The sequence below is a fragment of the Anomalospiza imberbis genome, chromosome 7 (genome assembly GCF_031753505.1).
Source record: "Anomalospiza imberbis isolate Cuckoo-Finch-1a 21T00152 chromosome 7, ASM3175350v1, whole genome shotgun sequence".
NCBI lineage: Eukaryota > Metazoa > Chordata > Aves > Passeriformes > Viduidae > Anomalospiza > Anomalospiza imberbis.
In genome coordinates, this window is record NC_089687.1 from 37,053,737 (window position 1) to 37,081,104 (window position 27,368).

Sequence of the window (27,368 nt, forward strand, 5' to 3'; positions counted from 1 at the left end):
ACAAATATTCTCTGTTCATGAAGTGAAGGAAGAGATCTGTCAAGATAGTGATTTTTGCTGAAGATTTGCTGTACTCAGTGCCACTACACCCTCTGTCAGCATTTTTCACTATCAGCATCCAGAAGCATGATCCACACACACTTCTGTGCACAGGCTCAATTGCTATCATCAATTATTATTGCCAGCTCTAGCTACAAACCAGCAAAAGCATTTAGGGCAAACTTACAAATTGCAGGACCTCAGTGTTAGTGCAATTCCACAGGAAAAGCCTTGTCCATCCCTCCCTTCCCCTCTCCTCCCATTTTAACTACAATTCCAGGCTGTTAAAATGTCAGCTACCAGGCTAAACCAGCTTCCTGTGGTAAGAGTAAATTAGAAACAAATGTTATCAGAGATGCATGAAACTACAAACTACTGCTGAAGAGACAACTACAGCAAGAGACAAAAACAGTGAGATGCACTAAAGACTTGAAATCAAAAGGAAACAACTCAAAATGATACACAAAACAAGGGGAAAAAACGCTCTAGTACAGAAACCACCATCTGGCCCTTCAAAACGAGAGCTGCCATGAAGACAATGTATAGTTACCTGCATCCATATCTGCAAAGAAGGGAACAGCCAGTAAGGAAAAGAAGGAACCAGAAATTCAGTGTCTCAGAGTTGGATTTAAAAGTTCATAAGGAGAACAGATAAAGAAAAATAATCAAAAAAGTATTTACTGCAAGATAAACTGTGATAAGGTACTGTGATATTTTTGATTTCAAGCTATAAACTTGGATTAATGTTAAACACTACACCATACAAATTAATTTTCTATGCCATAACAACATTTAAAAAAAAGACCAAATATTTAATAGATTAAACAATAAGCAAGTTACACCTTTTTAGGTGAAGATTTTTACTCTTCCAACATCCTGATTGTACAGAAACCCACCGCTACAGACAGTAATTGTGGCTTTCAACAGCCCAAGTGAAAGCAGCAGCACTACTGAGAGCAGCCAACTCCTCTCCATCAGGACTAATTCCCATATGGACACACACTGGGGGCCAAAGTATTTAAAGGATGCTAAGCTGTTATGGAAAATCTACAATTATACTCGACATACTTAGCCCAGTCTGGAGAACGTTAAAGCAAAAATCTCCATGCATTTTGAAGTAGCACATGGGATTTTTTTTTTTTTTTTTTTTTTTTTTTGCTAATTAATTTCTGCATGATCAAAAATGAGTAAGGATGTAGTTTGTGGGGGGGAAAGGAGAGTGGGAGCTGTGGCTGCACCTACCTTCAGGTGACTCCTCCTGGACGTAGGTGCCGGTCAGGTAGCGGTGCACCAGCGCTGACTTCCCACTCGCCAGGTTACCCACGATCCCCTGCAACGGAAAAGAAAAAGCAGCAACAAAAAATTCAACTGCAGTTCATCCCTGTAAAAAGCAGTGTCTTCAAGTAAAACCTTCACACAGAAGTAACACCCCAAGCAGCAGACACGGTGCAAAATATGCCAAGAGATAAACTAAATGCAGAATAGTTTGGGGTGGGAAGGACCTTACAGATCATCTTGTTCCACCACCTTCCACTATCCAGGGTGCTCCAAGCCCTGCCCAACCTGGCCTTGGACGTGCCAGGGATGGGGCAACCTGTGCCAGGGCCTCCCCACCCTCCCAGGGAAATATTTCAGCCCAACCCCACAGAGTTTTCTTCCTGGAGGTGCTCAAATGCCAAAGGACTTGAGGAGATTTGGGGTTTGTGGCTTTCAAGGGGCGCACAGAGCTGAGGACACTGTGCTCCCTTCTTGGGGGAGGGAGGTGATGGAAACTTCTTTCCCCCTTTGAAACAAGCCCAGCCTGCTCTGTTCTCTCCTGTTTACTTGACCCTCACTGGAGGTTCAGAACAGAAGGTCCCTGGAGAGAAGATGAACTCTGCTGATCTGCCCGGGATTGCCGAACGGGCCGAGGCAGCGGCAAGGAGCTGCACGTTCCCTACCCCATCTTCTTAACCCCAACTGGCAGGACACCACCCTCCTTATCAAAAATGGCTTGGCAGGACCCAGCCATGTGTGCTGGCAGCCCAAATTCCCCCCTGCCTTGGGCTGATCCCACAGCGTGGGCAGCAGGGGAGGGAGGGATTCTGGGATGAGTCACTGGAAGAAAATGACATCTCTAACACGTGTCCCTTGCCCCCAGAACATGAAGCAACCTCTCCGGTTAATGACTTCTCCCTGCATTATATGCCCATGAACTGCAGTACATTTGTCTACTCCCACTCACACCACAAACCCCCTGAGACCTGAGGGACCCCTGTGAGCAAACAGCTTGGCCTTGGCACCTCTCCTCATCACCAAACCGACACCATCTCCCCTTCCACCCAAGCTTCCCAAGGAGAAGCTCCTTCCCTTTTTTTTGGCCTACAACAATGTAGAAAATGCCCCTCATTCACCACTGAAAAATAGTTATTTCAGTGCGTGAAATTGTATTTTTAATGGTCTACACATTTGGCCAAGACAACAGTTCTCCAGGGAATGTTATTTTCTATTACACCTGTGCCAAAACTGTAACTGCCAGGGACAACAACAAAGCATCAACCTGGGGGTCCAGTCAGAGGCAACATCCCATAGCTGGGATGTCTTATTCTATCCCGAGACCCCCAATATTTGAAAGACATCAAAAGATTCAAGAACACAATTTTGTATTTTAATTTTTTTAAATATCCCAGAGGTCATACCAGGTTACACCATTTGACAGCACTTCAGGTTCTCTGACATATTCCTACAAAGTAGGAGCAATAAATTCTACATTGGAAAAAAAATCTGACTTCTGATACAGTTTCTCTCTTTGTCAGCATTAATATTTGCTTTAAGGCTGATCCCCCACAGCATGACAAAAATGCCAGCCTGTTTTCACAGCAGTCATATTCATATTCCTCTCTCCCCTGCTTTATACACAAACAATCCCAGTCATCTCCATTTATTTATGGATATGTCTGAAATGCACCAAGTTATGACAAGCATGTTAGGGAACAAAAATACCACCCTAACCCAGTTCAGAGAGGAGAAAATTCAGCTACAACGCACTGCTCTTTTCAGTTATGACTTGTGCAACACTGAATCATTTATTTCCATGTGCCAGACATGCTGTAAACCAAACCCAAGCCACTTTGCCCACGCCTCCTAAAGCCTGTTGGGAAAAATCATAAACTGTATTGATGGCACTTGGCATTTTAAAGCTGTCCAGGAGAGGAGCCTGACTGCACTTTGCATATTTTTGTGCAAGAAATCCAGTGATTTTATCCAGAAATCTCTCATGTTTATTCTGCCTAACACACCCTCATTTAATATTTGAATAAACAGGACCCAGGAACACCAAAGGTAGTGGTCTCACCATGCTCTTGACCACAATAAAAGCATCAAAATCCATAAGGAAAACCCAAGTACTGGACCAGCAGGAACCAGTTACAGAATCCCAGATTGGTTTGGGTTGGAAGGGACTGCAAAGCTCATCCTATTCCTCCCCCTGCCATGGGCAGGGACACCTCCCACTATCCCAGGCTGCTCCAAACCCCTCCAAGGTGGCCTGGAATATCCTTCTGAGCACTGCAAAGAAACCAAGCCTCGTGTTGCTAAAGAAAGGAGGCAAAGACTGGTGTTCTTTCCTCAGAGGCACACTGAAAAATACCTCCTTCCTTTATTGCAGCCCTGGGGGCTTTCTCTGCTCTCCCAGAGCCAGTTTCTGTTCCCTTTAAAATTCTGCAGAGCCCAAAGGGTAAAACAACAGCCACTCTGGAAATAAATCAAAACCAAATAACAACAAACAATCAATTTAGAGACCTCCCAGCCTGTACAGGAGGACAACCTCTCTCTTTAACATGGTCCTTATGCTCCTCAGCCCCAGGAGCATCCAGGATGAGGCTGAAGTAAGGGAGTGACAGAGGTGACTCACGGCCCTGACCCCTCCCCAGGGGCAGATGTGCAGGAAAGGCAGAGCAGATTTCAGCTGGCCTTCCTAATTTACCCTTCCTCTTGGAGCACAAGTTCACAGGCACAGCTGGTGCTGCTGCCTTCCATCATTTGCAGTGTTATAATCAAATTATTATTTTTGTAACAGCAGAAGTTCTGCTTTTCCCCTTGGACAGCTCTCGTGGCACACTGACCACTGCAAATCAATTCTCAGCAGCAGCTGAAAGCTGTTTTCCCACCCCTGCTTCAGACAACTCAGGGGCAGGACACCCAAAGTAAGCACTCACATGATACAGCCAGGCTAGCACAAGAGAAAAACGTACCCCGAGAGCATCACCTGGTGCTTTGGTAATTGTTTGTGCTCTGAATCACAGCATGGAGTGCCTGCAGCTCTGCTCTCGCCTGCAATTCCCAATTTTCTGGGGGGATGCTGTGAATTAGCAGGGCTCAGAGAAGGGGAAGGGATGCGCAAGGAAACCCAGGACAAGCCAGCTAACAGCTCCTACCCAACCAACACCTTCCAGTCCTGAATTCCTGGTTTTTCATTGTGTGAGGTATCTGGGGTCTTCCAAATGACACCATCTGTTTAACAAAACCTGGGGACCCTTCCTGTACTAGGGAATTACATCCACTGACCGCCAGACTTCTCTTGCACTCACCTTGAGCGCTGCTAAAACCAAAACAGCCACAGAAGTGTAGTTGTGAGGATGCTGCTCCCATTGAAATGCCTCTCTAAGTGCATTTACCCTGTTAAGTGTGGCCTTGCAGATTCTCTCACTCCCACAAAACACCATTGTCAACTCAGATGTTGGGAAAGGTTGAAATTCTTTAAAGAGAGGGAGAATAGACATTTGGTCCTTGAAATCATGGAAACTTATGGGGAGATAAAATGAGCTTTACATGTCAGCTGCTAACTTCCACTGCCCTCATAACACTTCCCTGCTGAGAAGATCCCCCTTGGAAGCTGGTTCATGGAGCAGAACAAATTCAAACAGCAATAAAATACTGAGAGACCTTTGAAGTATGATTAAAATGAATATTGAATACACATCATCTTCATAAAGATAGCCTCAGCCCTGGAAGTGTTCAGGGTCAGGTTGGAGGGGGCTTGGAGCAGCCTGGGATAGTGGAAGATGCCCCTGTCCATGGCAGGGGGTGGAATGAAATGAGCTTTGAGGTCCCTCCCAATCCAAACCCTTCTGTGAGTCTGTAACAGCTATGTAAAGAAAAATTCTTTACTCATTAAAACTGCTCTCTACATTTTCCCCAGGCAGCAGCTGGAATGAAGCATGGCAGATCCCCACTCGTGTGTGACAGTTCCAGGATGTTCCAAGACAGGAGCAAACATGAACTCACCACTTTCAGCTCGGGTACAGATCGGCTCAGTGTCCATTCCTGGCTGTTTACAAAGGCATCTGTGGAAGAGGAGAACATTCCCAACATCAGGATAATGACATTTAATGCTCTGCTGCACACAATTTCATGCCATGGCTTTGGGAACGCGAGACCAAAGGTCTGATTCTTGGGAGGCTGACAGTCCGACGTGACAAAAACCAGGGGCTTGGGGAAACGGCATAAAAAAAATCCCAGAAATTCCCATTCTGCACGGATCTGCTCCCAGCAGCAGGTGCTCCCACATCATCCCAAAGCTCCAACTAACTCCAGTTAGAGCAAAGGCTCTCCCAGCGTGTACCTGGTTAAGCCATTTTCCATCCACAACAACACATTCCTTCCCCACAGGAAAAGCCTTGGGTTTGTCACGTTACATGTCACTGACTGCAGCTGCCAGCCACCAGCTGCAGTAACTTCTCCACCCAGGTAAGTAAGAAAATTTGCTGGCTCTGAAACGTGTTATTTTCTACTGCACATTACACTTCATGTCAGCAACTGCAGCAACCAGAGTCAGTGGGAACATCCTTGCTCAGGCAGGGGAAAATCTCTCTTTATTCCTCAAACACACCATTTTTCCAGTACCATAATCTAGGCAGAAATAAACCACAGAGCCATCTCCTAAAAAATTAATTAAAAACTACTTGGGGCAGGGGTTGATTTCTTGAAGAAAGGCAGGTTTATCACAAAAATTAAGCTCTTTGGGCTGCACCTCACTGACAATTCCATACCATAGAACAGAAATAAGGCTCCATTTTTCTGTATTTAGAAACACTTATCATTTTGTTCCTGCCATAAAGGTCTGGTTAGCTGTAAGCAAACAGACAGTGATGCTTCTGTTACAAATCCATTGTGGATGCTGATTTAACCCCTCCAGAACCATGCAAACCAGCTGAATGCCTGTGCTGCACAGGATGCTCCTGCTGAGCACATCAGCTCCAGCTCCATGGAAATGGAGCAGCACTGACATTCCTGGTGTTCCCTGATGCCACAAGATAAGAGCTGCAAGGTTACACCTCTTAACAAGCCTCTTAGAGTCCTGCCAGCCACTGCTTCCCCTCCAGAACACCATCAGCAGGAGGAGAAGGCTGTTCCATTTGATTCTTTCATCTGGAGAGTAAAGAAATCGGAGGCAGTTTCCTACTCCAGATGCGACCCTCACTGACTTCAGAAACCCAGCCAAGCTCTCCCAGCACCCACCTAAAAACAATCACACAGCACACTTGTTTTCCAGTCTATCTCTATGAAATATATTGCCTTTGCCTCACTATCTCAAAAAAGACCTATTAGCCAGGAATCAGGAAACCTTCTCCAGTTTTAGCTAACCCATCCCTTTGTATTTCAGCCGTGACTAAATCCTGTGTGTATCTCCATGAAAACACATGGAAAATAATCAGTATTTTGGTACAGGTACAAGCTGTCTCCCACACGCTCACTGGCAGAGGAAGGAAAACCAAAGGCTCGGAGTGAAACTGGATTAACCTCTGGCATTCCAGGTGCAAGAGAAGACACTGTGGTCATGCAGCTCCTGGTCCATGACCTGAAGTCCCACTGGATCCAACCCCCCAGGAAAACCTTTCTGTACCACACCCAGGTGACAAGAACTTGAGATGGAGACAAAACAAGCAGCAGTTTCCATTGGGGAACGCTGCATGCCCGACCTGCCCACGACTGAGGCATTCCAGAGGGACCACAGCTTGGTCTGGGATGTTCTCCTACCTTCCTGGGGGAAGGAATGTTTCCCAGACAGGGAGCAATGGAAAGGGGAGCTTTAGATTGGGTATTGGGGAAAATGTCACTGCCCCAACAGGAAACTATCAACTCTCATGGTTTGCTTGGAGCTGCTGTGGATTTGGGAAGGAGCAGCCAAGGCTGAAGGGGATGAGGAGCTTTCAGCTCATCTCCAGACTCTCGGGAGTCAAGGAAAACCATCAGGCTCTTAGCCCTGACTCGTGGAGGTTTAGGTGTGTGAAACAAACTGGAGAGCTCCCTAATAAATGTCAACAAGCTTCCATAAAAGAGAACCACTGGATTTTATCACCACGGAAGATTAAAAAAAGGTGAGTGAGCAAATCACTGCTGCTGACTTGGAGAATGGCAAAAAAACCTGCCAAGCCAGAGGGGAGCTGCACAAGGGTAACAAGAACATCACAAATCCTGTTGCTTTTCTCTATAATAAAAACCTTAAAATATTATTTTGGAAGACCTGTGCTTTCTGAAAGGACAAATCAAGGAGGCAATGAAAGCTAAAATTCCAAAAAGCACGGAGGCCAAAAGACAAAGAAGAAGGTGGGCAGCTGCAGAAAGGAAGGATGACCCAGCCCGAGGATGTGGATTTATTGCTCCTACTTGGTCCTTCCTTCATCAAAATGCACCAAAACCCCACACCAGGACCTTCCAAAACTATCAGGTCTCAAGGACCCTCAATACAGGCAATAGATGCCTTCTACTGCCGATTAGCAATATAAGAAATAAAATAAAATTCACTTGACAAGGTGCCAGACTTCTTGACAAAGCTACCTTCCCCTTTTTTGATAAAGCCCTTGGCTCCTGCCCTCACAGGTTTTGAATGTCCAAAATACTTGAGAACAGCTGAAATTCCATTTTATTGCCAAAATATGTCTGTGAAACAAAAAAAAAACAACCAAACAAAAAAAAAAAAAAATCTAAAAAAACCCCAAACACTTTGACCTCAACCCAACTAATTTAAACTAAGATCTCTCACTTCTATTATCCTCAATTTGCAATTAATTTACATAAGGTCTTTCAATGCCCTTTAAAAAAAAATAAAACCAACTCATTTCCATTGGGAGATCCATGAGATTCATTTACTCTGGCATGTTTAGAAGGAATTACCACAGCTAAACACAGAACATGGCATGAAACAGCATCTGGTCTCTTCTGCAGTGTGAGGTTTGTGTGCCATCACTGGGAGGGACATGGAAGCACCCTCCACCCAATCCAGCTTCTAGGAATATCTCAGGACAAACTGATTTAGTCCAAGATCCACAGAAGTTAAGGTGAAAAGGTCAAATACTCACAGATAGAACGTGATTAGCAGGTTTGGGGATTATTTTCCTAAATAAAGCAAACTGACTTGCAGCTACAGCATGAACCACTGGATCCATCAAACTGGAGCAGGCAGAGCCCAAATTGTGCAGCCCACAAAAATCCTCTGCTGAAGCTGCAAACCCCCCACCACATGTTGATTGAAACACATTGGAAGAGATTTGCATAATAAATAGAACCACATGTATGAAGTTGATCAATTGGGGTCTTGTTTGCATTACTGCCCAGCTCCGGAATTCCAGGGAACTCAACCTTCACGTCCCACTACAGGCTCCACACGTGCAAGAAATTACTTTTGTCAATAATTAATCACAGTTGCATGTGCTGCTCCTTTCATTTCTGCATCACTGATCAAAAGCTTCAAATATTCATGGTGTCACTCGTGTGTTTTTAAAACATGCACCAAGATCGTTTAAGCTGCATTTCCTTCATGAAGTTTACTTTGCCACAAGAGAAGTCGTCTCTTTTTTCCCCCCTCAATTCTTCTAGTTTTATTTCTACCACGACACTGAAGCACGAACTGCCAAGAGGATCCTTGGCTCTTTTAAAACCTCAGTTTAGTAACTCAGCCCCACCCAGAGGAACCTTCTCAATTCCAGTATTAAGCATGAGATGTAGAAGTTGGTTCCACCACATGAATCCCAGAATGGTTTAGGATGGAAGCAGCCTTAAAGCCCATCCATTCCACCATGGCCAGGGACACCTTTCACTATCCCATGTTGCTCCAAGCCCTGTCCAAACTGGCCCTGGACGTTTCCAGGGATGGGGCAACATGTGTTGGGATGAAATCCTGGGGTGTGGTGGCCACTCTTGCCCAGGTCCATGCACTCCATGGCACAGAAGAGCAGCTGATTCCAAGGTCTGACTGGTCCAATATTCCATATTTAAAAGCCCTGCCTAGAATTTTCCAACAGAAAAATCATCTTTTTCAAATCCGGGAATGATCACTAACATCTAAATAAGTATCAGCAAAATAATGTTCATGAGAGAACACAGGGTCAAGGCCAATGCCAGCATCCATAGTTCAGCAGAGGGGAGGGAAATCATGAAAACCAGAAACGTTTCCCAGCCATTAGAGCAATAACCCCAGCAAGGGCCTGGCTGTTCAGAGTTCAGCAGTCTGGCTCATCCTATCCTTGAGTTTTTACACTGGAGACCCTCTCCTAAATTAATTCCATTTACTGCCATGGGCAACAGCAGCAAGGCAGCTAATGGGACCTCTGAGAAGAAGGTTCTAAATCTGACTGGGCCAATCAGATTTACAGCACCCTCTCCATCCTGTGGGTCCATCCCTGAGGATAAAACCCCCAGCAGCCAGTGCACTTTGTCTGTTTATTATTTTAAGAGAGCCTGGGCAGCCCCAATATTATCCCAGCCCTGGGCAGTGCCAGCACAGCAGCCTGCCCATCACCAGCCCTTGATCCACTAACCCTGTTTTGCCCTTTTTTTTCACCCAAATCTCTCACTCTTGACTAGCAAAAAGCTCAGAGCTTTCTCCTCCTCTGATCCAGATGGAACCCAATGGCAACCTGACCAAAAGGAGTGGTGAGGGAAGGGTGGGCAGATATCTCTGCAGGATGAAAGGACTTAAATCTTTCATGATTCTTGGAAAGCTTCTTAGCAAGAGCTTCCCTCAGGCAATCCCAACGTTACTTTGCTGTCCTTCTAAATGAGGAAAAGCTGTAAATAAATGAAATATAGAAAAGCCAAAGGGTTTCTCTGAAAACTCTCAGCTAAAGATCCTTTTTGCTAAGAACAAGCGGCCACGAAAACACGAGAATGAAGTTAAAAGCACCAACATGCTGCTCTCCCCCTTCAATAATTTCTGCATTACACGCAATATTTAGAGTTTCTTCTGCTTTGAAATAAAAATCTGAGAGTGAACTGGTACAGAAAACCTTCCTACAAGCTCCCACTTGCCCAGAAGGATGCAGATAAGGCTACACATCTCTCTCTTGGAGCTGTATCAAAGCAGCACTTTCAGGACGTATTTCCCAAAGCTCGTGCGCTGATTTTCTCAGCAAAGAGGGAAATGTGCAGCCTTTGGGTTGAGACTTGTGATCCTCCTAAAACATATATTTTTGGGGGGGTAATCTCACAGCACACCCTCTCCAACCCTGCCCCCAGCACTTTAAGTCAAAGCATTGAGTCAGTTCCAACAGAAAATAGCAGAAAACCATCCTGACATGTTGATTTCTAAGCTTTGCATAAAATATTATTTGGAAGATCGTGTCATGTTTCAAAAGGTTCTTTTTCCATATTTTATGGGGTTCTGAGCAACTTGGTCTAGTGGGAGGTGTCCCTGCCCATGGCAGGGGGTGGAACTGGTCAGGCTTTAAGGTCCCTGCCAACACAAATCACCCTGGAATTCTATTAATTTTTATACCTCTTGTGTTTGTGTTTTTAAAATCAGTTTTTTATATGGGTCCTCTCTGCTTATTCACTCTGTTCCATTACACCAAACAATAACTACAAAGCAATAACAAATAAAACCTTTAGAAAAGCACCAGCAGCAGTACTGGGATGATTTAAACTTTTATTTCCTCCCTACTCAGTGTGATAGAATCATGGATTCTATGGATTCCCACTGTATGCCAGTTAGCAATTACTGTTGCAACCACCCAGCTCCAGTCCCTTTTTTCCTTCCTGAACTGCAGATGTGTCATTTGTAATTCTCAGGCAGTTTAGGCAAAAAGCAGCACGGCGGCTCCCTGCCCTCCTCCTCCGGGTGGGAACTCCAGCCAGGCTCTGGGAATCCCATCCCACCCAGCACAGTGCTGTATTTACACTTCACTAACAGCACCAATACACACACGGAGCAAGTCACCAAACTGCCACAGAGCAATTCAATCACAGCCCTAAAACCAGAGGGATTTCAGAGCTGCCAGTTTCAGGTTCCTCCCATCCCCTGCCAGCGTTGTCAGGACAGATAAAACCCCAGGAGCTCTTCCAGCTCCAACAGAAATGTTTGATATTGGACAGATTTATCTCTGGCCATGCCCAATTCCTAATTATAAACAGGAAAACGAGGCTGAGCTTAGAGCAGCTCAGGCATCAGGAATCCGAGCCCGTGCTCATCAGAGCCTCCCGTATCTCCGACATCTGAAAAACCTCTCCCTGTAACTGAGACCTGTATTAAAGAGATATTTAGGTCAAAGCTGTAATCTCTCTTCCAGCAGCATCTGGCAGCTGCAGCGTTATCCTCTGTGCTGCCATGGAAACAAAAGGAGGGCCAGGGATGCAAAGAGCTGCACAGGCTCCCCAGCTCAGCCTTCCCCAAAACACGCTTCTGGGCTCGGGAACTGGAGAGCACTTGGCTCTCACCAGGTATTTGGGCTTTGGCTTCGATTTTCTAATTGTTCCAATCAAAAGGTTTTTTGCTGCTGTTAATATTTCCCCTCTCTCACATCTACAGCCACTCTTCACAGCTTTGAGGTGGGTGCAGAGATGTTACCTCCTGAAGGATACCCCACGCTTCCTACAAAAGGAATGATGGATAATGGATCCAAGTACATTCCCAACACAATCTCATGCACAAAGTTTTACATCTAGCACCACCAAATCATTTGTTTTGCCCTTAAATATAATATAGCTCTAAGCCTGACTATTCATCCTAATCCTCCCCACCCCACAAAACAAATACTAAAACCAAACAGAGCAGATATTTTGGCTGCAGGCTTTTTACAAGGAAAAATAAATGACATACTTAACAAGTAAAACTTCCCATTCCCTGTATTTTCCCAGAGGGTTGGGTTCCAGAGCTGACACACACAGTTAGTCTAAGAGAAATTAAAATCCCACAGATGAAACCACAGCTTTCTCCTGAGACAGTTCTGCCGTGGGAGAAGCACAGAGCTCATCAAGAGGGATGTTCTGAGTGAGGAGTGTCAGGAACACCACTCCATTCCAATCAAATGCACATTTCCTAACACATCCCGCAGAGAAATGTGGCACTGGAAAGCTGGGCCAGCCCCTTTTCCAAGAGGCAGCCCCACCAAGAGGCTGAAAGGAATACAAAAAGCAGACAAAGAGAAAATGAAAGCATCCCTGTAACACAACTGCTCCCTGCTCCAATAAAACTGGGAAAGGAAATTATCATCTCTGCAGTGCACTGGAGTAACATCTTTTTCTCAGGCGATAAACAATATTTCCTAAGGGCCAAATCCCCACAGAAATTCAGCTAAACACAGGACCACGGCAGTAGTGGAAACCAGGAAGAAAAAGAAGGCACTGGAGAGGGAATGTTTGGTAAATGCCTTATTTTGCTGGGTCTGCCCAGAAGCAGGATGAGAGGTGAGATCTGTCTTCTCCCATCTCCTGCCTCAAGGGAAGGGCAGTGCCAGCACAGGACAGATGATCCCACAGGGAACTCCGTGAAAATCTGGAGATATTTTTGACTTGAGACAGGCAGGAGGGGAAATCCACAACAAAATCCATGTCCCAGCAAGGATGTCCAAAGTACCCAAAATGAGAGCCTTCAAAAACCCTTCATAGCCTGGGCTGCCTCTCCTGACTACAGACACAAATGAGGAATTAGCCTTTCTTATTCAAATCTGAATATTAACGAGGAATCTCCCTGAGAAGCATCAAAGATGAAAAGGGACAGCTTCTGCAGTTGGCACAAGAAAAATCAACATGAAAGGATAAACTGAAAAAGATGAAGTGGGGGGAAAAGAGCATTTTGAAAGAATATAGGAACAGATTTATCTGGCAAGAAGAAAGTCACAATAGAGATCAAAAAAGAAAAAGACTTTTTAGCTTTTCAGATAGGTAAGAATGGCTGCAACTCAAAAAAACAGGGAAAAAAAAAAAAAAAAAAGCAAGGGGAACTTGGTGACTACTTGATAGAGAAGAAAATAGAATCATGGAATACCCTGAGCTGGAAGGGACTCACAAGGACCATCCAGTCCAGCCCCTGGCCCTGCACAGACACCCCAACAGTCCCACCCTGGGCATCCCTGGCAGCGCTGTCCAAACCCTCCCTGGGCTCTGGCAGCCTGGGGCAGTGCCCATTCCCTGGGGAGCCTGGGCAGTGCCCAGCACCCTCTGGGGGAAGAGCCTTTCCCTGATCCTGCCCTGACACAGCTCTAGAAGCAATAATGAGCAAAACCCAGTACACAGCAAGGCAGCCTGCACAGGATTCCCACCACTGGGATTCCACAGACGAGTTTGTTCTGGGGCAACACCTGAGCATCACCAACACTTAAGCAGCAGAACATGAAGCAGATGGCATTAAATGAGCAAAACCATAGCAACTTGGGGGGAAAAAAGGTCTAGGAGGAAGGAGAGAATAGGAATACCAAGGCATGCTTAATGAAACAAAAGTACAGACACTTGGGAGTGCTTAACACCAAATCCCAGACTAAAAATTGACAGGGGCCTGGAGTGCCAGGACAATGGGGAATGGCTTTAAACAAAAGAAGGGCATGGTTAGATGGGCTGTGAGGAAGAAATTCTTCCCTGTGAGGGGTTAACGCCCTGGCACAGGGTGCCCAGGGCAGCTGGGGCTGCCCCTGGATCCCTGGCAGCATCCAAGGCCAGGTTGGACAGGACTTGGAGCAACCTGGGCTAGTGGAAGGTGTCCCTGCCCATGGCAGGGGGTGGGATGGGATGGGTTTGAAGGCCCCTTCCACCCCAAAGCAGTCTGGGATTCTGTGAAGAAGCAGTTCAGGCAGAGGCAGCCTCTTCCCATAACCACAGCTCTTGATGTGTTTTACTCACAGCTGTGCATCTCTGCTAAGGACACTGCCAAGGTCCTACAGGGACTCACAGCTCAATTGTCTTTGGGATTATAACAAAAGGGAAAACTACTGGGCTGGGTTTTAATCTGCCTCTTCCCAGTTTCACAACGTGCTTCTTAATCCTTAAGTAAGAAGGGATAAACAAGAGTGACTCCATCTTTACCTCCCCCTCCTCTCTCATGCTGATCCCTCTTGGCTGCCCCACTCCTCAGGGGGGTTGCTCTTGCCTGGACCGAATTCACCACCCTTTTACTCTCCCCACACGGATCCACAGCTAGTTCAAGCCACCAGGACATCCATCACCAACCACCACCAGGGCTCCTGGATTTTTCTTTCCCTGGGCATTCATCAGTATCTTAACCTGAAAAGGCTGCAGCAGATTCCTCCAGGATTTGCTGCTGGGTCTTTTCAACACACACAAAAAAAATTATTTATTCCTAGACATGATTTCCTACTTTTAAAAACGTTTATGCACAAGAGGACCCTCCCCCTTAGCTGATGGCAGCTTGAGTCTGTACTGAGAGCAATCAAAATGAACAGGTTTCCTTTGTCCTCCCCTACGGAACTCGAGTAAATGTGAGCTATGATTTTCCCCAAAAAGGCCAAACCCTTCCCCAATTCCTCATTCATCCATCCACCTATAGACTCACTCTCAAGTCCAACTCAGTGGCTGCACACCGAGTGTGATAAATGCAGACAGAGGCAAACTCTTCCCTCGTCACACCCAGGCAGCCACAGCGAAGTCAACTTCAATGGGTGTGATCCCGTAACCCAGCTGAACCTACGCTCTTCCATTCCCCAAAATGCCCCTGCCCTCTCGAGGAACCTGCAAAGGAGTGATGGTGCCATGGAGGGTTCTTTCTCCTTCTGCAGTGCCAAAACCTGCAGTACAAGCTCAATCCCAAATCAGCTCATGGCCCAGCTTCCTTGGGCTGCTTGTCCACCCAGATCTGTGCTCCGACATCACCTGCCCGTTCAGATCAGCCTTTTTCAGGGCTCTTAACTGAGGCTACAGAAAACAGGTCCAGAAGGTTTGTACAGAAGTACATCTAGAAAAACATTTTCCCTCTCCACCGGGGAAATGATGACTTGTTTATGCAACACGTTTCTGAAAACATTTTTTAGAACTGGAGTCATGTCTCCCAGATTGCTATGCTGGTTGTCAAAACAGAGCCTCTTTTTCCCTGACTGTACCATATGTAATCCTAAATCCACTTTCCCTAACTTGATATCACCCATGCAAGATTTGGAGATGATTAGTGGAAAATACACAAATGAGACACTGTTCTCCAGAGAACAGCCCAGCAGGAATAATCTGACGGGATTTATATTTATTAGCCTGATGCACATCTAACTTGTTTAAACAAAGCCTTTGTCAAATGTCAAAAAATAAAAAAAAAAAAGTTAATGCAATCCAAGGCATGGTCTCAAAGGGAATTAATGCTGATCTGGAACCAGTGCAAAAGCCTTGGTTACAGCAACAAGGAAACAGTGCAAAGGGGGCCCATTTTCTTTCGGTTGCACAGAGATCCACTACAAGAAAAAGGCTGATTTCCTAAGACCCACATGGAGAACCTAAAGCAGGAAAGTGAGGTGGGGAACACGTGCTCTGTGTGCATGAGAGCATCTCCCTGACCTCATGGGGAGGGGAGATGGCCCATAAAGCCTCCCAGCACAGGCAGGTACCCTGGATGCTCTCCCTGTCCTGTCTCCCTCCCCTGGCAGCACACCTGAGCAGTGCACACTCCCCTCAGGTCCTTCAGCTGCACAATTACTTTTTATCTTGCTGCAGCAAGGCTAATACCCACTTACTCCATTTCATTACCCTGCTGCCTGTAAAGACACCAAAACATTAAACCAGCACTAAAATCCTGGGACTTAGCACTGCCCAGCTGAGGCAGGGATGCATCCTGAAGCCAACAGAGAGCCAAGCAAGCAGGGAAAGGCTCAGGTCAGCCAGCACCTTTTGCCTGAAAAAGTGCTTAAAAACAGTTAATAACAGTCAGAAAAGATAATATGTGACTAAACGCTCCATTAGGAAAGAGTTTCCTTCCACAGCTGCCTATTTAAAAAGCACCTGCTGCCACCAGGCATTTTGGAAAATACAGGACCCACGCAAGTACAAAGTATTTATTTTGGAAAGCCAAAACATTGCTCACATGAACTTTAGACTCAAAGGCTGTAACACAAAGCCTTTCAGCTCTCCCCTGCAGATAAAGCTCCAGGTTTGGAGGAAGCCAGAAGTAAGGAAAAAGCACCAGGATGCCAAGGTCCATTCCCTATCATTCCTTTGGCTTCTCCTCCCCTGCACCCAGCACCCACAGCACCAGAGGAATTATTGCAATGCCCAAGATCTAAATCAACACAGAACCATTGCAAATACCCATTCGTTAATCCTTCTCCACTCGAGGCTTATAAAGCTGAATCTTTACTTTGCCAGAACTGGTAATATGACATATTTTTAAAAAAAAAAAACCCACTCATCTAGGAATGAGACTGTTGTGGGTCTCAGCAAAAATCCTGCCCTCTGGCTACGCTCTTATTTGTGTTTCCTGGGTGAACCAAAAAACTCAAGTGTGTTTTCCAAGCTTCAGCAGGTTCCCATCACCTCAGGCACATACTTTAAACTCAAAGCACTGCACTAGAAATGATATCTTTAAAGGAGCCCATGCAGAGCTCAGTAATCAGAAACCAATTTTGTTCACCTAAGAGACCAAACCCCTCTGTCCTTAACGTCCTGGCTCTGATGCTTTTCACACTTGCTATTTTACAACATGCAAATGAGGCCTATTAAAGGATCATTTGGAAAAAATGAGCTATTTTTGCACAAGCCCACCTGCTACATCTCGACCTATAATGTGCTCTGGCAAACCATGCTGTAAACTGAGTCCTTGCTAAACTCCTGCACCCAAACACTTACAGAGTTATTCTCCCTTCAAATTCTGTTCCCTGCTAATCCTGTGACCTCCTATTTCCTTGATGTGAGCTAAGAAAGGAAAGCTGGGGGCCAGTTTATATTCTTTGTCACCTTTGTGCCACTTCCTCAGGTAAATGTGACCCCATCAGCCACTGAAATTCATTACAAAAAATTCTTTTCATGTTTAGGAAAAAAAAAAAGTGCCAAAAAAGGCACCTTAAGATCTAAAATGCAGTTCAAAGCCAACAAGAAGGGTGTCAGCCTCTACTCCAGCAACACCATCAGCACACGCTGTTCAGAAAATCATTAACACAATCAAGTGCAGCCTTAAATCCTTAATAAAGTGCAGCCGCTTGGAAGCAGCACAGTGGGGAAACAGAATGCAAATAGCCGCGGTCTCCAGCTCTCCAAAAAGCAGCCCAAAAGCAGCACAGGCCGTGGGACACTGCATGCACCTACAGAACCCAGAGGGAGCAGCCCTGCCCTCTGCAGAGCTCCCCAGAGCTGCTCCCGGCCGGGGCCGGGCACCTGTGTCCTTAGGCTCGCACACAACGTGTGCTCAGCACATCGAGGCAGCTCCCGGGGCAGAGCAAAACCATCCCTGCCTCCTCCTCCCCGTTGAAAGGATTTGTTTTTTTCCCAGGCAAAGGCAGGGGGATGAGGAGAGCAGTGCAGGCTGCAGCTGCTGCCAGCAGCTGGAGCAGACCCCAGCACAGCTACAGCATTCTGTATTTTTTTTAAGCTGCAGTGCATGAGAGTTCACATCCCAGAATGAAAACAAAGCAAACCCCAAAATAAACTTCACTGTCTTACTAATTAAAGGGACTCGTTCCTCCAGGAAGGAACACAAGCCACTGCTGTGGGGTTAAGGATGTATTTTTAGCACTCAGTTCTTCCAGCATTTTTATGGAGGCTGTGCAAGGAAACCAGAGCCTGACTACCCCTGTAGCATCATCAATAGCTCTGTCTAGGAAGGGTTTTTTCCCCCCCTTAAATTTATTTGAAATGCCACAAGACATTAGCATAAGCTAAATCCCAGCAATACTGGAATTTCTTCTCCAGCACCCACATTTTCATTCCCTCTCAAGGACCCAGTGAATTTTGACAGCCACCACAGAATCCCAGAACGGTTTGGGTTGGAAGGGACCTACAAAACCATCTCAATTCCACCCCCTGCCATGGGCAGGGACACCTTCCACTACACCAGGCTGCTCCAGCCTCGTCAAGCCTGGCCTGGAATACTTTAAGGGATGCAGCAATTTCAACAGATATCATATTGAATAGTTCTGGCAGATTTTTAATTGCCTTTGCTGATCTTTCCACTTAATTCACAGCAGTGATGGGGGCTTCCCATACTGCAGGTCACACTGTCAACAAATAATACTACTTAGAAGATAAAAGCCTGAGCTTACCAGAGACAGGCATGGGTCTGAAACCAAAGGAAAAAGAAGCATTTCCAAATTTACCGTCTTCACCTAGCTCTACAAAACTGCTCCCAAAACCATGGAATATGAAAATCTCACTTTCCCAGTGCAAGTTCGCTGCTTTTCTAACAAGTCAACAAGTTTCCACTTGTAACTTGGTCCCAAATGATGGCTGTAAGGTTGCTCCAACCACATTCCAGATTTTTTTTCTCTTGACTGCTCAAGACACCTAACCCCAGGATTAGAAAAATAGCATCAAGTTGTACCTGATGGAAGCAGAGCTGGAGAAGTGAGATGCTGAGTGTTCTGTTTAGGGAAACCCAAAGCTGGTTTAATACAGAAATCTTCAGATTCAGCAGATGTGCTTATTATCCACATAGGCAAGAAAATGAGGGGACAAACCTTTATATATGGTGGTAAAGCAATCCCAGCAGTGAAATCTCCTCATTCCACAAAACTCTAAGGTTTTTCCATGTTCTGGATAAACAAAACAGCTTTTATCCTAAACACCAACAAGAGGCAGACAAGACAAGCCAAATCATTTACTAACAGTGGTCTGGGTGACCCCCAACACCTGAAATCCAAGTCTCCAGACCATTTTAATACAAGGCAAAGGTAATGCCATCTGTACCAGCTGGCCCCAGTGAAACACCTCACCTTTATCAGCTGTGGAAGCATTTCCTGGTGGGCTGAGAAGCTGAGAACCACCCACCATTCATGTCCCTGCTGACTCACACAAACATTAATCAGCCTCTTAAAAGTGCTGTTCTACCACGTTATGCAAATAACAACCAACTCAGGGAGATGAGCAGACCACAGTGAGGGACCTGACAAGACACACCTGCATGTGCAGCAGAATATTCACCATTCAGTAAAAGCAGGTGAACAGTTCCAGCAGCTCCTGCTTCCTTATGTAAAAACATACTTCCAGTTATTAAACATCACAGAACAGTTTGGGTCGGACAGGACCTTAAAAGATCATCTACTGCCATGGGCAGGGACACCTTCCACCAGACCAGGCTGCTCTGAGCTCCACTCACCCTGTGCATTCAAAGAAAAAGGCACAGAACAGAGATTTCTTTCAGATAATCCCTATTGCCCAACTCATTCTCCTCTTATCCAGACCATAAGATGAATATCTCAGGACAATTTGCTCCCCTTATCTGCCTCAATGCCAGCCTCCACGGCAAGAGCAGAGTATTTACAGATCATTTTAGGACGGGCCATTTCACTGGGAGCACAGTTTATCAGGGAGCCTAAAAGGGTGGGAGGATCACATCCTGCTGCCCTTCCCTCTGGTAGCACCCACAGGAGGCTCAGAAAAGGCTCACAGCAGTTTTAAGCAGGATCACCTCACCAGGCTGCAGGACAACTTTAAAGGCTGCACACAAACCTACTGTTCTTATAGCAGAAAACAACTGTTTTGATGAAAAAGCTGGACAGCGGAAAATGCACAATGAACCCATTGCCTTGCGTGGGATCAAACTGCTCTCCTCCATGAAGTCCTTACATCCCTGCCTCCAGGCTCCTTAAATGCTGCCTCCCTTGGAGGAAATGCTGCCCAGGTGCTTCTTGTGAGGTGATTTTCATTAACCCCGCATTTTCATTAACCCAGCATTACAGCTGAGCATCATCAACAGGCCCTGCTCTTGCCCAAGCCCCGTGGATACACATCAAAAAGTGCCTGCATCCATGTTAAAATCACTGGAAATTCAGGATGGAAAAGGCCTCCAAGACCAAGTCTAACCTTATTCTGAGTAGCTAAGCCAGGTTTGTGCTTACAACCAGACGTGTTTGTCATCTGTAAACCTCTAAAACAATTATCATGGTGAATTATACCAAGGCTACAGCAGGAAAAAAAAAGAAATCTCAAACTATGTTACATATTAAATTGCTTTAGGCACTGTAATACACAAGAAGAATGAACAAAATTATCTAGGGAAGCATTTCATGAGTTCTTCCCCATAAAAAAGCAGGCAGGCAGTCACAGAGGGCTCCCAGAGAGTTACTGGATGAAGAAATCTCTGCACAGACCAGTCTCCATACGAAGGCAAAGCCTGAGCTAAATGCAGTAACAAACCCATCACGGATTTCAGGCTGAAAATTGTGCCTCTGAATTAGACCCTTGCTCAGGATTGCATCTGGCACCGAGAACTGCAAACCTCTGGCTGCTCTCAGGTGCTGCACCACTGCACCTCAAAATATCCATGACCTGCCTGTTGCCAAGGCTTTGCTCTGCCACTGGAGTGACCCCAGGTGTGAGCACCCCTGCAGGTACCTTGGATCACAAGGGCTGTCCCTCCATCCTTCCCCAGAATTCATGACCTGCCTCGCTCATTCCCACTTCCAGCAAAGGAAGGGAGCATTTTCACCTGGAGAGAAAATGTGATTTTAAAGGTGTTTGCAGACAGCTGAACTCCCCAGAGTCAGGCATTTATCTTTTAAATTAAATAGAGATGTCACCACAATCCTTCTTGTTAAAAAAAATCCAAAAAAAAAAAAAAAACCCAGGGAAATATGCTGAATTTTAAAAAGGAACTATTGGAAATTACAGCACAAGAAATGGAAAGCTGACTTTACCCAACTGATATCTGGGGAATAAAATGTCCATGAGGAATTCTGAGATTTTCTGCATAAACCAAAGAATAAGCAGTATGAGTTTCCAATCCTTTGATACTGTATTTGCCAGCCTGTACCTCAATGTCTCCCCCAACACGGACACACAGTGAGCATTAAGCATTTTGAAGCTATAATGAAGCATTTGTCAATTAGACCCTCAGAAAGTCATTCATTTATCCCAAACCATGGCATCCATACACAGGCATCCATGTTAACCATGCCACAACACTCCAGTAATGACATCTCACTCCCCAGGCCAAAAAATGCTGGGGAGGGAGAGCCCCTGGAGCTGAAAGCAGATCCTTTATCAAGAGAGCAATAGCCAAAGCTGAGCGGAGAACCCCACACCACACAAATCCCCCGCCTGCCTGCCCCCAGACACAGACCAACAATAAGGGAGAAATGTGATGCCATTCTTTCAGGGCTGCTGCAGCACAGGATGTTTCCTCCTCACAGCAATTTCAAGGCTGTTGGAAGTTCTTCTCAGTAATTCCCAAATTATTTCCAGAAGTGATTTATAACATGCCCAGGGACAAAAGCTGCCAACAGCACAAGAGTCTACTGAAAACTTGACCTTTGGGGTTTTGCATTGATACCCCAGCCTTTATTGGTATTTTCCAAGAAAACCCTATACTTAAATCTGACTTTAATATAAACAGCCATAGAGTTTCCAGCTCAAAAATCTGCCATAGGAATTAAATGCCACACTCCTTCTTGAAAATTCAGGTGACCAGAACCTCAAAGACTCAAGACTTCAAATGCTGTGCTGTAATTCAAGCTGCATTTACACAAACTGGCTCCTACTTCATGTACCCATTAGTGTCCTGGAAATGCTCCTCAAAAATGCTGCCAAAATCTGTGACAGAATCATTAAAAATGCCCTTCAAACCCCCAACAAAACAACAAAAAACCTCACAATCACTTTGAGGCCCAAGGTTTTAAGCACAAGTCATCCACTGGAAAAAACATGACATTGAAATGAAGGAAAAAAATACAAGTGAGAATGCTGCAAAACTGCTTATTTCAACACCCAGCTGATTTTATTGGCTCTGCAATCACTTTTTCCTAGGTTTGGCCCTGCTGGGTGCATATTCCACTAAACAAACATGAAGAAATAAAGGTGGTAAAATTCACTTTAAGTGATTTCATGAGTTGGAGTTAAACACAACTGCCTTTATTACTCAAAAATTCCCAGCCCAGAGAGCAAGGAGGCAACCTGACTCCAAACTCCTATCACACAGCTCACCAGCTTAGCCACAGCCATAAAATTATTAAATATGCATAGGAATGTGCCTGAAATAACGGCATTGCAAGCAAACTCCATCTGACATGGATTTATACATTATATAAAAATTATATATGTGTGTATATATACAAATATATATATGTATGACATCTACATATTTATATATGTAAATAAATCATATGTAATCCCCCAAAAATGCCCTGCCATTGAAAAAAGGGAATTAAGAAAAAAAATCCTCTGAGAGTGGCTGAAAAGGGTACAAGAGCTGACAAGATAAGCTCAACTCCAGCGGTGTGAGCCCAAATTTAGCCTTGCTTTATCTGGGAAGCCCTTTGTGGAGGTTACATGGGGCTCCCTGGGCTCTCATCCAGCACCCACTGCTTGTTGGTCAAGTATTTATCAACGTTCATCATCTGAATGACTGAAAAAATGCACAGAAACCCATTTTTATTAATCTTAGCGGAGGGAAAACAGCGGTTTATGTTTTTGCTGTGACTTTTGTTCAGTTTTTACTGCACAAAACCCTTCCTTCCTCCTCCCTGAGGACCTGCTGGGGGACAGGGACAGCCCATGTAAACAGTAAAGGCCAGCAGTGTTTGTGATGACTGCAGTGACACATTCCTAGGATTATTCTGCAGGAAAGGAACTCAGACTGGATCCAGAAAGAAATTAGCTTTTTACTCAGCGTGAACCACATAACCCTGCCGTAACAGTGGAATGCACAGAAGGAGTGGGAGCAGGAATTCTCTGTCCCAAATTTGCAGAGCTCACTGGAGCTTGGCTGGGTAACTCAGCTCCCTCCTGCAGGAGGGAGGAACAGTTCCATCCCTCTGGGATTGCTCCCCAGGGGCAGCAGTGGCAGCTGGCAGTGGCTGGGGAAGGAGGCTGGACAAGCCAACAGGGACCCAGAGCCACTCAGGGCCACCTCAGAAGCCACCAGCAGACACCTGCCGTGGGTATTTGGGGACAGGGCACTGAGCTGGCAGCCAGCTACAGCTGCAGGAGAGCTGTGTGAAGTGCTGTGCTGTGGAAACAGGGTCACACACATTTTATAAATCATTATAAACATCATAGCCAGCTCCATCAGCCACTAAATGCTGTCAAGCCCCCAACTGGGGGGAGCTGGTTTTCCATCCAAATTGGTTTTCCATCGGTTCTTCCGCACAAGAACAACCTGTCTCCATACTTCACCCACACTATTTATGGGCTACATCACACGGATACAGCTGATTCTCAACCTGGGGGCCCTAAAAATACAAACCAGAGCAGGCACGCTCGGATCACACTCCAGTTCTTCTTTATTTGGGGATGGAAAGGGATTTGTTATCAGTCAATTCCTGACATACTTTGCAAGGGTAGAGGTTAAGGCAAGCTGTGACAGAACACAGCCTGTAAGTGTAAGGAAGAGGAGCTTCACCTTAACACCTCTGCCTGGTTACTGCAGCCAACCTCAGCAGGCATGGCCGGTGCTCCTCCTGCCAAAGAAACTTCCAGGAGGGACTCCAAGAACAATTTCCCTCAGTGGGCTCATTTCCTTTCCAAGCCACCTGAATGAGAGGACACCACAAGGTGCCCAGACACACATTCAGGGCCTGCAGGGATTTCATAGAGAAGTTTCAATGGCACAGTGTGAAATAAAACATCTGGGACTGCAATCCGTAATCCACGAGGAAATCAGAGCTCCCATTTTCATGGCAAAAGACATCTAATCATAGGAAGGAGTTAATACAGCATCATTTATTTACAGGTTACCTAGAACAAAACTGTAATTAACACAGCAGATGAATCCCACTTTGCTCTGGAGCCCTTTATTTTAAATGCAGCTTTCTGTTCCCCCACCAAAGCAATCCCAGGAAAGTCCTACTTCCAAGATGCTTCCTTGCAGACCCTCAGATTTCATTCAGAAGGGACACAAAGGTCCCTCAAAATCAAGCACAGCTATTTCACCACCCCAAATCAGAATGGGTTCCAAAGGGATCAGATGAGAACTGCCAGTAAAAGCCACAGAACAGAAAGGTTCCCTCTTTAGAATAAAGGATAATACAAATCCTGCTGCTGCTCTGGCTGAGATTTAGGTGGGAGAATCTGGGAACAAGTGCTGAGTGGTACTGACACCCTGCTCATGTCCAGGAGGACCTGGATCAGGAACGCTGCAGGTGCGAGGAGCCTCTATGAACATCCAGAAGCAGGAGAATGCCTGGTGCTGAGGGATGTGCTACAGCCCAGGGACAAGCACTGACCTGCACTGTAATCCCCACCGTCCTCCCAAGGAAGATTATTTGTTTCTGCCAGTGAGCTGCCAGACTGGGCAGAGCACCTGGGGTTAGGAACTGGTCCTACACGGCCTGGGAGAGCTCCTGGAAAGGTCTCCTCTTGACTTGCAGCTTCACCGCCGAAGTGGAACGTGGCCATTGTGGCAGAAATACAAGAAGCAGGGCAAGGCAGCACTGCACAACCCCCTCAGGACAGAAATAGCACATCTGCCAGGACTGTGATGTTTTAATCAGAGGTACACTGAATGAAACCACCTGCCAAACTGGAAAACAAAGCTTTACAGCCTTCAAATAAAATAGCAGCCATTGTGTTTCTGATTTACAGGCACAACTGAACTGAAAGACTCTCAGGTTCCAATACTAAACATATATATGAAAAGATATATTAAATGTAATATAATGTCATATAATGTCATATAATGTAATGTCATATAATGTCATATAATGTAATGTCATATGTCATATAATGTAATATAGTGTAATGTCATATAATGTCATATAATGTCGTGTAATGTAATGTCATATAATGTCATATAATATAATATAATATAATGTAATGTAATGTAATATAATGTAATATAATGTAATATAGTGTAATGTCATATAATGTCATATAATGTCATATAATGTAATGTCATATAATGTCATATAATGTCATATAATGTAATGTCATATAATGTCATATAATATAATATAATGTAATGTAATATAATGTAATATAGTGTAATGTCATATAATGTCATATAATGTAATGTCATATGTCATATAACATAATATAATATCATATCATATCATATCATGTAATGTAATGTAATATATAATATATTTATCAATATAAAAATATGTATCTAATATATACTATGTTATATATAATATTTATATCTAAATAATACACGTTATTTCTATTTATTCTTTCTCTTTTATATTTTATATACTATCTATAAAATATATAAATATAAATCAAACACTCCAAAAAAACCCTCAAAAAACCTGAGGGCTTTAAATCTTTGTATATTAAATTACATAATTTTCATTTATACAGATTTTTTTTGGTTGTTTTAATTTGAGCATCTCTCGAAGTGCAAGTTCTTCCACACCACCAGCTGTTTCCCGAGGGAAGAGGGCAGCTGGGGCACCGACACGCCTTTAGGTGACTGCAGTGCTGTCTGATCAGCCTCTGCTGAGCGTGAATTCTCCCCGCTGCCTGAAGCTCCAGCGGCAGACACAAGCCAGGGGACACACCTGAGGCTCCCCTGGGAGGAGCCCAAGCAGGTGGCAGCAGTAAAACCTGGCAATCATCTCAGGAATGTTGAAATCCCGACTGAAAGCAAACCAACTGCACGATTTCGCTTTTCCCTCCGCGCCCTTTATGTTCACAAGAGCAAGAGATAAGAAGGGGCAAAAGGGAAGGATTCCCACAAGTTTTCGAGGCAGCCAAAGAGACTCCCAGCATTTCCACGCCTCTGGTGCGCACACACAGAACTGATCAAGGTGTTTACTCATCTTCATGCACAGCCAAACACACATCTCTCTTATCTGATCCCAGCCTGCTCTGTTCAGAGCCTGTCATTCTCTAATAACCTCACCCTGAGTCACCTGGGAAGCTCTGCAGATACCTGAAGTGAAAATAAAGAATTTTTTTTTTTTGAGAACTTTGGTTCCCCTCCTTGAAGGCCGCATCCCCACCTCACCCAGAAGCTGAAGTTCAGCTCTTCACTCACAGCAACCTTCTAATCTCAAATACCATCATCTGCCCTAAGCAGTGACTTTGCAGCTAACTCAGAAATAGCCAGGAATTTTGAGGACATAAGACATGCTAAGATATTTTTGAGAGATTACAATCAGACACAAAAATAACATATTTTGGCCAGAACTGCTCGCATGCAAAGGCGCTTCACCAACACCCAGGTGACCCCACAGAGACAGTGCCCTGCAAATGGGAGCTGAAAGAGACCCTTCACTCAGGGACTGCTGAACACTGCTTTTGAAACATCTTTTTTCAGAAGGAGTCCTTTAGTGCTGCCCTCTCCTTCCTCTGACCCTTGGGAAACAACCCTGCTATGCACAAATCTACATGGAATTAAAAATAGCTCTGCTTAACTCTTGAATAGCACAAGGCTGCCCAACGCCATGCTGGAAATCCGAGGAAATTCCTGGCCAAAGGCACTAAACAACGATAACACCTTCCCCTGAGGGCAGAAATTAGCCTCTTTCGATTAAAACAAACTCTTCATTGACAACAAGTCAGGATGTAGGAAGGTTCTGGGGAGACCTCTGTGTGGACTTTGGGTACCTAAAGGGGCTTTATACATGGGCAGAATAGTGCTAGGACAAGGGGGAACTGTATTAAAGTCAAATATTTAGATTAGATATTGGGAAGAAATTCTTTATTCAGAGGGTGCTGAGGCCCTGCAGAGGGTGCCCAGAGCAGCTGGGGCTGCCCCTGGATCCCTGGGAGTGTCCAAGGCCAGGCTGGACAGGGTTTGGAGCAGCCTGGGACGGTGGAAGGTGTCCCTGCCCATGGCAGGGGGTGGGATGGGATGGGCTCTTCATGAAGAGGGGACAGAGGACACACACAGTGACAGGGGCACCAGTGACAGCCAGTCACTGCCATCCTGTGAACAAGGACACCAACAATCTGCAGCCAAGGATAAGGCAAAACAGGTGATTTTTCAATTCAAGTCAGGGTAGAGAAGACAAAATTTTAATTTCTCTCCAAGGCCTGAGCACAATCCCCTGAAA

General features: G+C 45.2%; 1 protein-coding gene across 11 annotated transcripts in view; it reads right to left on the bottom strand.

Annotated features, from left to right (window-relative positions):
• The window catches only part of AGAP1 (ArfGAP with GTPase domain, ankyrin repeat and PH domain 1), a 309,011-nt gene that overhangs the window by 206,438 nt on the left and 75,205 nt on the right, over window positions 1-27,368 (bottom strand). For 7 of the 11 annotated variants that reach the window (XM_068196693.1, XM_068196688.1, XM_068196691.1 and 4 more), the window contains exons 2-4: window positions 5,305-5,363; window positions 1,282-1,369; window positions 590-601 (exon numbers count right to left, since the gene is read on the bottom strand). In XM_068196693.1, coding sequence (XP_068052794.1) covers window positions 590-601; window positions 1,282-1,369; window positions 5,305-5,363 — 159 coding nt within the window. The remainder of the gene's footprint in view (window positions 1-589; window positions 602-1,281; window positions 1,370-5,304; window positions 5,364-27,368) is intronic. The other 4 variants (XM_068196696.1, XM_068196694.1, XM_068196695.1 and 1 more) reach the window with 1 other exon arrangement.